The sequence below is a fragment of the Thermobia domestica genome, chromosome 12, assembly GCF_964235325.1.
Source record: "Thermobia domestica chromosome 12, izTheDome1.hap1.1, whole genome shotgun sequence".
Taxonomy (NCBI): Eukaryota; Metazoa; Arthropoda; class Insecta; order Zygentoma; family Lepismatidae; genus Thermobia; species Thermobia domestica.
In genome coordinates, this window is record NC_137465.1 from 31,209,908 (window position 1) to 31,224,068 (window position 14,161).

General features: G+C 37.5%; 1 protein-coding gene across 2 annotated transcripts in view; it reads right to left on the bottom strand.

Annotated features, from left to right (window-relative positions):
* Nucleotides 1-14,161, bottom strand: part of LOC145666394 (putative E3 ubiquitin-protein ligase HERC1) — a 255,934-nt gene that overhangs the window by 14,826 nt on the left and 226,947 nt on the right. For both annotated transcript variants that reach the window (XM_081733597.1, XM_081733598.1), the window contains exons 67-70: nt 12,484-12,741; nt 9,368-9,575; nt 8,133-8,326; nt 3,884-4,036 (exon numbers count right to left, since the gene is read on the bottom strand). In XM_081733597.1, coding sequence (XP_081589723.1) covers nt 3,884-4,036; nt 8,133-8,326; nt 9,368-9,575; nt 12,484-12,741 — 813 coding nt within the window. The remainder of the gene's footprint in view (nt 1-3,883; nt 4,037-8,132; nt 8,327-9,367; nt 9,576-12,483; nt 12,742-14,161) is intronic.

Genomic DNA, 14,161 nt, shown 5'->3' on the forward strand with positions numbered 1-14,161 from the left:
AGTAGATGAGTAACTGTAACAGTTTCGGCCAACAGATGGCAGCGCCAAAGAGGGACATTTGCGCTACCTGTGCCGAGTCTGTGTTGTGACTTAGCAGAGGCCGAAGAGCAGCAGGTGTATGAAAGTGACTCACACAGTAAACACAAGCAAGACCAAATGCGACAACGACTCAATCGCGCTTCATACCCAGTCAAATGAGTGAGTTCGAACGGGGACCTACTGTGGGCCTTAGAGATTGGTTGGTCCTTTTGTCGAATCGGCAACTACGTTGGCCGTGATGCATCTGTGGTGCAGCGGTGTTGACAGCGATGGATAGCAACCCATTCCCACACCCGCAGAGAAGGTTCTGGACATCCTCATAGCACGGGCATGCGCCAAGATCGGCGTATTGTGAGGGAGGCATTGGCAGACCGCACAGCTACAGCGTCCAACATTCGAGCAAATGTGGTCCCTGAAGTTTCCACACGCAACATTGGGAACAGATTACTAGAGGCAGAACTTCGGACATCCATACCAATTGCCCGTCTGCCACTGATACCACATCATCGCACACGGTTGGCCTGGTGTCAGCAAAGGAACACCTGGAGGAGGGAATGGCGTTCCGTTGTGTTCAGCGATGAAAGCCGATTCTCTCTCTATACAAGTGATGGTAGACTGCGAGTGCGACGTCGACCTAGAGAGCGTCTGCTCCCACAGTGCGTGCGTACAAGACACAGTGGTCGCACCCCAGGTGTTATGCTGTGGGGCGTGGTCAGCTACAACTCTCGCTCACCTTTAGTGTTTGTGAATGGGGCATTGACAAGCACCTCTTACCTGCAACTGGTGGTAGAACAGGTTTTACTGCCTTACTTGAGACAGGAGGATCTTGTACTCTTTCAGCAAGATACTGCCCGTGCAACAGAACATGCTCTGCAAGGTGTGTCCCGACTTCCATGGTCAACACGCTCCTCAGATTTGTCTCCTATCGAACATGTATGGGACATTATGGATCGACAACGAACACATAGCTTCACGTCAACCTACAACTGTTGCTGATTTGCGCAACCAGATCGATCCAAGTATGACAGAATGTACCGCAAAACCGTATCCGTCATCTCTATGATCGAATGCATGCAAGAATCCGTGCCTGAATTGCAGTTCATGGAGGCTATACACGGCAATAAAGTGGTGGTGGTAGTGTGAATGTATTGAAGGAGCTAATATTGTACTTATCTCATATTCGTACCATGTACAGTATATAGAATAAATGTGGTTCAGATTGGAAAACAATTTCGTTGTGTTGCAATTTTATTTTCTGGCAGTGTATATGTCTTATTAGACACTGAAACTCTTGCACTTTCGCTACTTTTTAATTTTGCTATAGCTGTAGATCAGGTCGGAAAGTGCTTCCATGTTGCTCTCCCAAAACGGATTTTTTTGCGGGGGGGGGGATTATAATCGCAGAAACCTTTATTTCTCCTAGCTTGTAGATGATCTGCTTCACTGTAATGCGTATGGGGCCACGGTGGCTCAGTAGTAGAGCACTTACGTCTGGTGGTAGAGCGGGGTCCCGGGTTCGATCCCAGGTCGCGCCATGTGGGCTTTGTGATGAATTATCACATATGTATGGGTTCTCGTGCTTCCTTCCTTTTTCTTGATTCTTTCTCACGATGAGTTACTGAAGCAAATGCAATGTCTCTGGCGGCGCTTGTAGCTCACTACTGTAAGGATGAAACGACCTTCTGTATGGGGTTAGGATGCACAGGTGAAATCGCTAAGGAATTGTAACAACTCGACACGACCCCAGTGGTACCGCGAACATGTGACATAGACCCCTGATGACTGGAAACGTGTGATATGGTCGGATGAGTGATTAAACTTATTTCAAACCACAGGTCTTGTTTATGTTTGACGGAGGACCAAAGAAGTGTATGATCAGCAGTGTCTCCGCCCAAGTGTAAAACATGGCGGCGGCTGTGTGATGCTATGGGCCCCAATATCCTGGTTTTTCAGTGGGTCCTGTGCTGACGCTTTTCGGTTACGTTACACTGCCAATGATTATGTCGTCATTTTAGGGTGCCATGTAAATCAGATGGTTCAAATGTTATTTGCGGGCAATGATGTCATATTCCAGAATGATAATACGTCCATTCATACAGTTGGAGCCGTTGCAGTGTGGCTTAAAGAACATCGATTCCCTGGCCCGCCCAATTCCCAGATCTAAATGTCATTGAACATATATGGTCCGTTTCGGAGACACGAATCCGGCGCAGATTTACATCTCCATTTTCTCTCACGTTCATAAGTGCTGCCGTAATACTCTACTTGCTACCACGATCTCTGTGACTCCATTCCACGTCGCATCAGGGCTGTTCTGAGGGCAAAAGGTGGTCCAACTCCACATTAATCTGGGGGCCGCGGTGGCTTAGTGGTAAAGCGTTCACCTCTGGTGGATGGGGTCCGTGGTTCCATTCCAGCTCGCGCTAAGTGAGCTTTATGGTGGACAAACATTGTGTGCGTAGGTTTTCTCGGGTTGTCCCGTTTCTTCCCACTTTCTTCATTCCACCATTTCATTTGTTATTTATCATCACTATCTCCTTTAGCCTAGCCGGCGTAACCATGGGACGTAAAACTTATAAATTTCATTTAATTTGTTCGACATTAATCGGTACGTTCTTTAACGTTTTTCCATTAAACTGATAAGTATCTGTAATTCGTTTGTACTTGTCACCGTCTTACTAACGGATAGGAATATTATGAGAAACGTTATACTAAATAAATATAATGTAGATCTGATCACTGAACTGGCAGAAGATTGAATTCCAATTGGCTACACTACTTTAGTTTGGGTGGGATACTCTACCATTTCAGTCAACATTATCAGTTGGGTTCAAGCTCCATCTTACCCGAGTTGCCGTCAAATTATTCTCTAAAACACGGTAACTAATTTTAATATTTTGATTGAAGACTCTTTTCCCCTTAAAAGTAAACCATACACAAACGTATTTTGTGCTGCTGATAGGTCAAGTGATACCACTCGCCTTGAGCTGATGGGAGGTAAGCAGAAAGCCGAGGTTCGACCTAGATGTTCTCACATTTCTTCAATATTGTCCATATAGAAGATATAGCGTGAAAATGAAATAAATAAAGTAATTTTTATGGTTACCAGGTTTTAACATTTTTTAAATGATTGACTAAAATTTATTTTATCTTTTGTCAATATCGAGGATATACAAGACAACATCAATAGCTTAATGTATAATCTGAACCTCGTATTGTGAAATTAATGTAAAACCAATACTATACTATGGATATTCAGGGTTCCCACCGATCTGGAAAAGTCAGGAAATTTCATGAAAAGCTGAAAAACCTTAAAAAGTCAGGGAATTTTAAGTACGGACTTTTGCTTCTCAGAACCTATTTGTACTATTGTCATACATTGTATTTGTCCCCTACCGGCTATTTGGGCGAGGGGGGATATATTTTATAAAATAATGAAGTTTGTTTTGAAAAGTTTCTTTACTCACATATATTTTATATACATGTATATGCATAGTTTACACATGAAGTACATGTACACACTATATACATAATCGGGAAAAATATAGTTGCCTTTTTTATCTTACATATAGACCTGGAATTTTGTAAATTGTGATCTGGAAAAGTGTCAGAGAATTTGTGCTTGCCAAATAAATAGGAACGCTGATATTAATTAAGCTTTTCTGGAGTCCAAGATAAGAGCAAATAGACACCTGAATTTTATATAGAAGTTCAAGAAAATACTATTTTTTTAATAAACTGGCTTTTGAAAATCGAATAAAATGAGTTGAAAAAAGAATGCCAATTCCATTGTGGAAGCTTACATATGTGATAGTTTAATAATAATAAAACGAGACACCCTTACCTGCAAATCCATTTCATGTAGCCGAAACTGCACAGCATGTTCAACGTACTCGAGTCGGTTCTGGAATGTCAAAGGAATGCTCCTACCTCCTGGAACAATTGGTACGATTCGACCCGTAAAGCTCGCTCCTTCGAAGCATTCAAGTGGTATTACCTAATGAAATATTTATCATCATTAATATCTCATAAATTGTTATTTACCTGAAAGTTGTAGAGCCTGTTAAAGTTATGCTTAACTTATACTAATTGAGGAGATTAGTGTTATGCTTAACTTACATTAATTGAGGACATTAGTGAAAAGGTATTTTCCGTAAAATTGAAAATATCGAGACAGATGCTCAATCTTATGATAAAGTTTCACGATTCAGCTGCATATGTTAAAGGTTCTCCATTCAATTTAATGAAAAGAAGAATCTGGTTTTTCGGGAGCGTACGTGGAAAAATGATCTATTCCCTTTGAAGTTCAGCCTCAGTGGAAAAGCACCTTAACTTTCCGTCAACAGAGTGAGAGGATGAGATGTTATTGAAAATAAGTGGCTACACGCCAAAATCGTGAGCGTTTTTACATTTTTCTGTTTTAGTTAGAAGGAAGCAAAGTCATTCATCTAATCTTCCTGGGAACTAATGGCTAATGGGTAGTTCGTTTTCCGCTATTTGCGAATTCACTCGTCGTTCACAAACTTGTGCGTTCCATTTACTTATCGAATCGTTCTCGTTCGCGAATTACCCATATCTAGTTTTAGTAAGTAGGTATACGTGGGGACTGTGCGGAAAGTTGCTCCCTATTCCAAAGTGAAAGTGGAGAATTTACCTGTAAAATTACGAAAGCTAGTGAAACGAAGTAATTGAAACATAAGAAACGTAAGCGTGAGGAAAACTCATATGTGATTACGTTGGACACACAAGCAAACATATATATCTGACAACGCAATGATAATGTGTGTTTCAAAACTGAATGCTCATACATGGAAGGCATCGATGATGAAACAAAAGTCTAATATTTTCAGTTCATTTTATAACATGCGGGACTTTAACAAACATATAGAGTGTCACAGCCGTACATCTTATTATTGTATTTTTCTCTTTTTCTTTAATTGAATATTATGTGATTGTTGTTGTTGGTTAATTATATTTAATTATACCATGGGATGATAAAAGGACGGCCGATCTCTCCTTCTTAATTGAGAAGTTACCAATTGTTTATATTGTATATATGTGTTTCGTTTATTTTGTCTGTTCAATATGTGTGTTTTGTGTGTTCTTAAATCTCAATGGAAAATTCCTATTAACATTGGATATGGTAGGAGAGACTTCAAGGGTGAGACAAAGTCAAAGAGGCAATTCAGAACAGGATAGGTTTTTGGAGATGTTTCTTAGGAAATGGTCACGAGGCCTTACACGTGATGAGGACTTAAGCACTGAATATCAATGTGTCAATTTTTTTAATATAACAAAAAATGTGTACGAAAAGGGAAAATACTTAAGAGCCTATGTGCGCACGCAGCTATAGTGTTGGGTGCACAAAAGGGTGTATATGGAAAGTTAACATTGGTGACCAAAGTACAAAATATTCATAAGATCTGACGTAAGTTGCAGAAACTTGTCACGTTTTAAGCATTTACTATAAATTTGATGTGTCTCCAAAAACTGATGTAACTTCGTAGACATACGTCGTACGGTGTAGCTCGGGAGCCCGTCGGTCAATCTCTTTTTCGGCAATTGTAAGTCTAAATTAACCGACGGACTTCAACTGTAACTTTACTTTTCTTTTAATCTTCATTTTACAAATAAACTGGGATATTACATTCGTCTCTATTATTTAAAGTGTACTTGCACCCCCGGATCTATCTGCAGCTAAAGATTAAGAGAGACTTAATATGTTTGTTGTTTATTCACGTGTGACCGCTCGCATCCTGTTAATCCTGAAGTTGAAATTATAAAGTACGTTCCGCTAGCGTACTGGAGCTGCGACAAGAGCCTTGTTGTTTCTGTCCTTCTTGGCCTTACCCGAACTTAAGGATGTAAACGTGTTTATGTCACAAAAAACATACCAATACTTTCCATTGTACATTCTGTGGTGTCTTTAGTAAAGGAAATCAATATATGTAAACGAGCGTCTTGCAATGTCCATGGTATCAATGAAAGTAGTTTGAGTACTGCTCATGGCAAAACTGGAACACTGGGTAATAGTTCAGTTGACTACATTCACTTCAAGCAGATAGTCGAAATAGGTACCAGAACAGGTATCACGCTATTTCACTACAAATACCTAGGTATGTATGTTCTGGCTCACGCATAGTACCCAGTTTTAAAGAAAATGGTTTCTCATTTACACGTGTCATTCCATAAGATATAATGGAAGCAATTCACTGCTATAGAAGCAGATGAGATATTGCCTTTCACTCTCTCCCTAATTACTAATTTATTTAATACGTCTTTCAGTGCTCGTACCTTCCTAACCTCGAGGAAAACAGTACACAAGTCCCGCTTTTCCCTAAGATTTAAGGCTCCGATTCGTTGAAAACTTAAGGCTTATTTTAATACTGTCTGCCCTATCTAAAGCTCTTGAATACTTTGTATGTGATTAAATACGTCAGCACCTTCGAAATTATTACCTTTTGGACACTTTTCAACCTGGGCTTCGTATATTGGACACATTTCAATGAGGAATACGCCAATAAATCTGTTATATAAAAGCGAATGTAAGTTTCTGGCTGATTGCATCACGCAGTAACTACTGAACCAACTAAAATGATACTTGGCATGATTATCAACCTTACGTCACCCAAGATCATATGCTATTAAACTGAGTAAAGTGCATATTCTAAACGCAGAAGGGTCATAATTTATAGTAAAAGTTGAATCACGCAATAACTGATGAACAATTAAAATGATATGGTATAATTATCAATCTTAGGCCTCCCAAGGATCTTATGATATTAAATTAATTAAAATGCGAAAAAATGGAGTGGTGACATGTAATAATAATCGAAAATGACTAATATTAGTAACCAATGTATAGTTTTCGCCCTACTCTTTGTTTCTTTAACCATTTTTCGATGTTTTGAGCATATAATAACATACTTATATTTTTAAATCAGTATTAATTAAAATTTCCTTAATCTTATATTGGTAATAATAGAGAAAATAGATAATTAATTCTTTTTACGAATTGAAGGCTATTAAGAACATTTTATAAGAGTAGATAGATAGATTAATAACTTTCATAAAATGTCAACGCTGGTAGGGAAAATGAAGGATGCTTACTAATTTGATTTCTAAACTCTTGAGACTGTCAACTACTACGTGTGATAAGCAGTTCACCTGAACTTTATTTTTCCTCTTTTGTGAACTAACGTTCAATCTAATTAAGTGGGCCAATTTGATCAAGGATAAAACATGAAAAATCCACGGAGAACATTTTTCTCCAGCACTAGATTAAGAAACTGATAATAATAATGAATGGCACGGAATTCCATAGTCGGTGGCCAAGAAGTCCCGCTAGCCCTTGATAAAATGCTAATATAAGTTTTCTCATTACCTCTTGATAATGGTAAGTAAGTTTCCCCATTATCCCTTTATAAATGTTAATGTAAGGTTTTTCCATTGTTTCAAATTGTGTGAACGATGGCTGATACTTCCAGTTACAGTAGTGAAGAACGTATTGCAAGTTGTTGGGTGCTCCCAGACCTCACCACCTGTGATAATACGCTATCGGGATTCATGAAGGGCATCACTGCAAAACTTCGTTACGATACCACTGCGAAACTGAGTGAGGCTGTGAAACAAGCTTTCACTCAAGTTACACCTGCAATCCTCCGCAAAATGTCGCACAGAAGCTGGCGGCGTATTATCCTTTGTCATGAGAATGACGGTCGACAGACTGATCCTTTGCACAATTAATGTTTCCTATCTCAATAAAACTTCTCGAAAGCATTGTTGTTTATGTCATTCAGTTCTTTCCGTGTAGTTATTTACATACGTTTAGTGGTTTATCTTATTTATTTTCAGGGGTAACGGGACTTCTTGGCCATCCTGTACAGTAAAATTGAAATACATAACACTTTCATATTGAAACAAACCCATCAGTATATGGCACTCGTAAAATTCAAAAATATCACTGAATTAGATATTTAAACGTATTACTACATACAAGTATTAAAATAATATTTTACACAGAATATAAAAATATAGAACCCAAACGTTATAAAAATTATTTAGACGATAAATTCCTTTATATGTTACAGTACCTCATGGAAGTTTTGTTCTGTGACTCCGGATAAGTGGATATCCCTTATTCCTCGAAGGCTCTGCGCATACAACATATCAACTTCCTCCAGATCATCCACATTCACTGGCTCTCCTACTAACAACTTCCACATGAGAGGAGCCAACGGAATAGCCAAAGGTTTCTTTGTTCGCACAGCAACGCCAAACAATACTCCTGAAGAAACAATAACCAACATATATATATGTATACAACAATAAGAGAAACTGTAAATAAGCTGAAAGGAAATAAAGAATATTAGTGGAGTATAAGGAAAACAGGAATATCTTTCAATTGCTTGATGAAATACTAAAAGCCAGATTGTATCATACTTCTTACAGAATATAAGTATATCGATATCATATAAATACTTTTATGTACAAATATTCATATCTTAATCATTTCATGTGCATTTTACACTTGTACTTCGTACCATACTATTTTATCGTTACAAGTATGAACTTTGAATTTCCTACTGCCACCAATAAAGTGCAAAGTAAAAGAATGAGGCATACACTGATAGCGTAGAAGCAGTGAAATCCAAAATGGAATTCGAAGAGATATATGTTGCACATATCCGAATAAAATTTACTATAGAAATGGAATTATAGCTATTGATACTCGACAATGGTATAGGCACTCGGTCGAAAAAGTGTAGAAGCTTTTTTCAGGTCAGCCATTCTGAGTAAGGTTTTCATCATTCACACCAGGTAAATGCCGGGGTGGTACCTAACATACAAGTCCCAGGCCATTTCCTTCCCTCCCCAATCCTTTCTTCCTTTCCTTCCATCAGATAGTGTGATCGCCGAGGGACATTATCCCTCATACGCGACGGGCTAACATGGCCTTAGATCCTGAAAGCCCAGAAATCTAAATGCTAATCGACAATGGTATAAGAAAAACTGTTTACATTTCGTTATAAACAAATCATGATTTTTCGTTCGTTATAAACAAATTGCGATATTTAATTCAACAGTTGCTTTCTTAATTAATTAGTTTACTCAATACAACAAACCTCGTGCAAAATTACGGCATTACAAGGCATTTTTACTATTAATACATTTCACAGTGCAATTCTTACAATCTCTTTGGTGATATCCCAAATCCACTAGTCACATTTTTTTAAAAAAAAACTACACGAGAAATGAGAAAAATCAGCCGATTTCTTCATCCCTATTGGAGCGACTTTAATTCACTAGTTTAACTAAATATACTTACCAAGGAATTTAAACCATGAAAGATGTTGAGTCGATGAGAGATGTGGGTTGAAAAGGTATCTATCTCTGTTATACCCAGTGTCATTGACAGAATTTGGTGTTGGTATAAGGAGTGGAACGGCGCCAGATGTTAACTCTTGGCACATTTCGGTTATTGTATCATCAAACACTCCTCCAGCATCATCTGCACCTTCACCCAACAATTTCACCTGGCGAAGAAACAATCAACATATAAATACCTATATGTTTATTTATGTAAATTCTACAATATTATTGACGCATAATGAAGAAAATATATCATACCAACCGATATCATTCAATGGAACAAACTGATATGATACTTGTAAAAGCTTATGCGTAGTTTTTGAGAAAATACACAACAAAAATGAATTTTTTGTAAACTTAAAAAATTGATGCTATACGATAACCAGATATTTATTAAGATGGAACTCATATCGAAATATATGTTCATCAAGCGCTTCATTTTGTCACTAACAAGACGACAGTATACAGTATGGTCACCGAGATATACCTAAAAATTATGATTGACTCTTAAGCTCTAATTCTTGTTCTACGTATAATGCCTGAAGGTGAAACATCTATAAATTGATAAAGGTCACATTGAGTTGAATAAAATGACATGCTCAGGGGTAAATTATGACGTGTAGTTTCCGAAATATATATATATATATATATATATGGTGCTTAACACTATATCGTTCCTTGCCAATAATAATTGATGGTTTTTATTCTGTTGGAACATGTTTGTTTATTTATGTATTGCATATACAGAGTGTTACAAAAATGTGTCACAATATTTTGGGAACAGATTTTTCCCATCAAAATAAGAAAAAAGTTCTTATGGACCTGTGATCGGAAGTATATAGTTTCGTAGTTATAGGATGCCGAAAACGTGAAAAAATGAACGTTAATAATACATAATTTGAAATTCTTAGCTGTCCTCGCTAGTCTACTGACCAGCGCATGCACCTTTGGTGCATGTGGTTTGCTGAGAAAGCATTAAGATTTGAATGCATTACAGTGGTTCGGATTTCACTTTAAAATTCGGATCAAGTTTCATACATTCTCGGTACTAAAAAGGAAATCCACACTTCAATAAAACAAATAAACAAACAAAAAAAATGGGATTCTTGTTTTACTTGTACGTACAGTTCCGCCAGGAAGAACTGGGAAGACTATATGATGCAAATAAATCTGAAAGGGCGAAAGCAATGGAGATTTGAATGCAGTAAAACTGCATTAACTACAGAAGTTCAAGTGAAGAAAGTAGAGCAAGTGGTTGGTTTTTGGCCCTTCGGGAAAATCAGTGAAAATCTGGCATGTAAATTGAAAACAAAAGCAAGCGTATGAATGTGGTAAGTAAATATTGAAAAAGAAAAATATATTTTGTGGATTAGGAATAGAGATCAAATTTTCGTTTCAAATATAATGTACAGAACACAGACACCACATAAAACAATAATTTTGAAATGTGTGTATGAAAAACAGAAAAATATAAACGTAATGAAAAAATATGAAATAAAAAAACAATATTGGAGAAGAAAATGGTAAAGCACTGTTTAAAAATAAATAAGCAGTAATAATGATACCAGTTGATCTTTGTTCTGATTGTAGGATGTTACGTGACTGACCACGTGCTACGGCGTCATTTAGGACCGCCCTTCTAAATTTTGGCAGAGGTCCGTTGGTTCACCCCTCAATTTTCGGAAGGAATATAGAGGACCACCTCTCAAATTTGGAAGAGTAATACAAAACCGGGGAATGTGCCTCTGAAAGTTTTGGAAATCAACCTCGTTCCTTTCTATGGGTAAAAATTGCCACAAACTGAAATTTGGGAGGTGTTTGAACTACTTTATTCTCTTTGATGAGACTCTCTTGTATTATATGATTATATGGATTTGTATAGGGGTTCATTCTCTTTCGTAAGACATACATACCATAGTGCCCTGTTCTTAAATTTCGGAAGGGGGACATTGGACCATTCCTTAAATTAGGAAATTGTCAAAAAATAAATATTGGTAATTATTCGCTAGAATGAGAATACATATCTCTGTAATCGGTCCTATCCTATCCTACCAAACTTTTAGTTTTAGTAATTTACGATATTTAAGGAGTGGTTCTATGTACCCTTCCCGAAAATTGAGAGGGTGGACCAACATATCCCTGCCAAAATTTAGAGGAGGCTGTTCTAAATGACCCTGGCCCTCTGTAAGTTTGGGTAGTCCATGTTGTTCCCTTCTATAGATAAAAAAAGGCTAAATATTCAGATTTCGGAGGTTTTTAACTCATTTTATGCTCTTTAATCTGCCGTCCATTTTCTTTCGTAAGATGTGGATACATTCCCACACCCCTCTCAAATTCTGGGAGGTACAGTGACTCGCCACTTAACTTTGGGATGATCAAAAAGTAAATATTGGTAAATATGCTCTAGGACTTGAATATATATTTCTATAAATCTAGTTGGATCTGCTTGCCTCTTTCTATGGGTAAAAAATTGCCAAAAAATATATGTAAGTAATAAGTTTTATCATTTCCTTTTAATACATTTCCATAATTTCCAGATTTCTATTACCCTTTTAAACTAGAAGAATATTCTAGCCACTCTACTCTTGTTCTGTTGACTGAGTGGTTCTGCTAATGGGTTAGGATGTGTCTTCGGACAGAGCACTAAGACAATAAATAAAACTGATTTTTACAGAAATCAATTGATTAAAACTGACAAATTACAGATAGTCTGCAATTTTAAAGTTGCGTCTATACGTGGATTACACGATACAAACTTATTAAACTTTATTTTGTGTATTCAAGAGTCTAAGTACCAATGCTACATAAGATGTAGACTTATAGCTTAATGTGATATCCTAACCATTTGAATTCCCGTCAAAAATCGAACCCTGGTCCTCGCACTGGTGGTGACAACAGTGACTATTTATTGGTGAAGAAGCTGCAATTATTTGCATTTTATGTATTATTATCTTCCGTTACAACAAACAAGTGCTCTTGATTTTCTAACATACTCAACGAACCAATTTAAGGAGCTCCTTCTCACTTATAATTTATAATAGTAACTGGTAATCAGCTTTTGTGTTATCTTACCTTCCATGCCCGCGAAGGAAGTCTCAAATCAGCAGGCTTCATTTTCACTACTTGTCTTGCTATTTGAAGAAATATAGGCTTGCACCTTCGTCCCCTCGTTGCTAGTCGACACACGGTCACTTGTGGCCCATAATTTCTTCCCTGCACCATTGTTCGTCCAACACTTCTAACAAAAGGCAACGTATATACACGAGGCGCTAACAATGGCCTCAGCTGTCCAGACGTTAAGCTTTTCAGCGAAGGTGTAAACCATTCACACTACACAAAGAAGAAATAACAGACGTGTGATAGTATTATCTTGCTTTCACTTATCATGTAACACGATCAACTTTCTCTATGTAAAATGTAAAATTGTCAACCTAAAATTAAGATGGTGACAATAACAAGAAAATCACAGCTATATACAGTTCCAGTAAATCGAGTATCAACTCAACTCTTTAAAAAATACTAATAATAACTAACTGAACTCAAAAAATGAACTCCTTCCTTGAAAAATAGAATAATATATTCATTATATTCCATTTTCTTTCAACAATTACAAGGTAATGCAATAAAAACAATATAAAAAGGCTACTACAGCCTGATTATAAATGATTCATCAGGTTTTAAAGTGAAATTTGTTGAAAACTCTTAACACAATACGTTTATACTAATGATGAAACAAAAGAATATATTCGAAAGTTTTATTTTTCATATTCATAATCTTGGCTTGTGGCGACATATGGCAGCACAAATTTAGTTTTCAAAATGACGTCTAAGGAGCAGAAATGATCTGCAAACTACGCTTGAACAGGGCCAGTGGTATAGATGAGAACATTATTATCCTGAAATATGGCATTTCCGTCTGGAAATAACGTTCACACCACTGGATGGACACTTACCAATATTGCTTGGTAACACTTCTGCTGTGCAATGTTACGATAGAGGCTACCGAGTACTATTTTATAGTGTTCTAGATCATAATGGAGACACCATCATGTTTGATATCACATCATGTGGCACGGTGTTCGCCATAATAACGAAAAAATGAAATGAAATCTTTGAGTTTTACGTCTCACGATTATGCCGATTAGGCTAAAGGAAACGGTGATGATGAGAAATGAATGAAATGGTGGAATGAAGAAAGTAGGAGGAAACGGGAGAACCTCGAGAAAACCCACGAGCACGGTGTTTGTCCATCACAAGGTCCACACGGCGCGAGCTGGGATCGAACCAGGGACCCCAAGCACCGGAGGTGAACGCATTACCACTGAGCCACCGCGCCCCCACGCCACAATAACGAGTCCAGTAATGAGGAAAAGAGTACAGAACGACACATCCTACCAAATAACGCGTTTCCAGTCTTCTAGATCTTAGGTTTAGTGGTTGTTGCACTACAAATGTCGCCTTTGGTCATTCTGGTATCACTAATGGTTAGGCAGTACGAACAGGCTCAAAAATATCAATTTTAACTGACATTGGAGTGACAAATGCTTGTTCACTTCTGAAATCATCTTGCTAGCCTTTATTTTCTTCTGTGACGTCATTATATGTATCAATACCCGTCTGTCTCCATACCATGCAATATGTATGCTGTTGTGATATTCAATACCGTGCCTTATGCTGCATCAAACATAATGTTAATGTTTTAGTCACATATGTTCCAGCCAGTCGACCATCAACAAGTAGGACTCTGAAA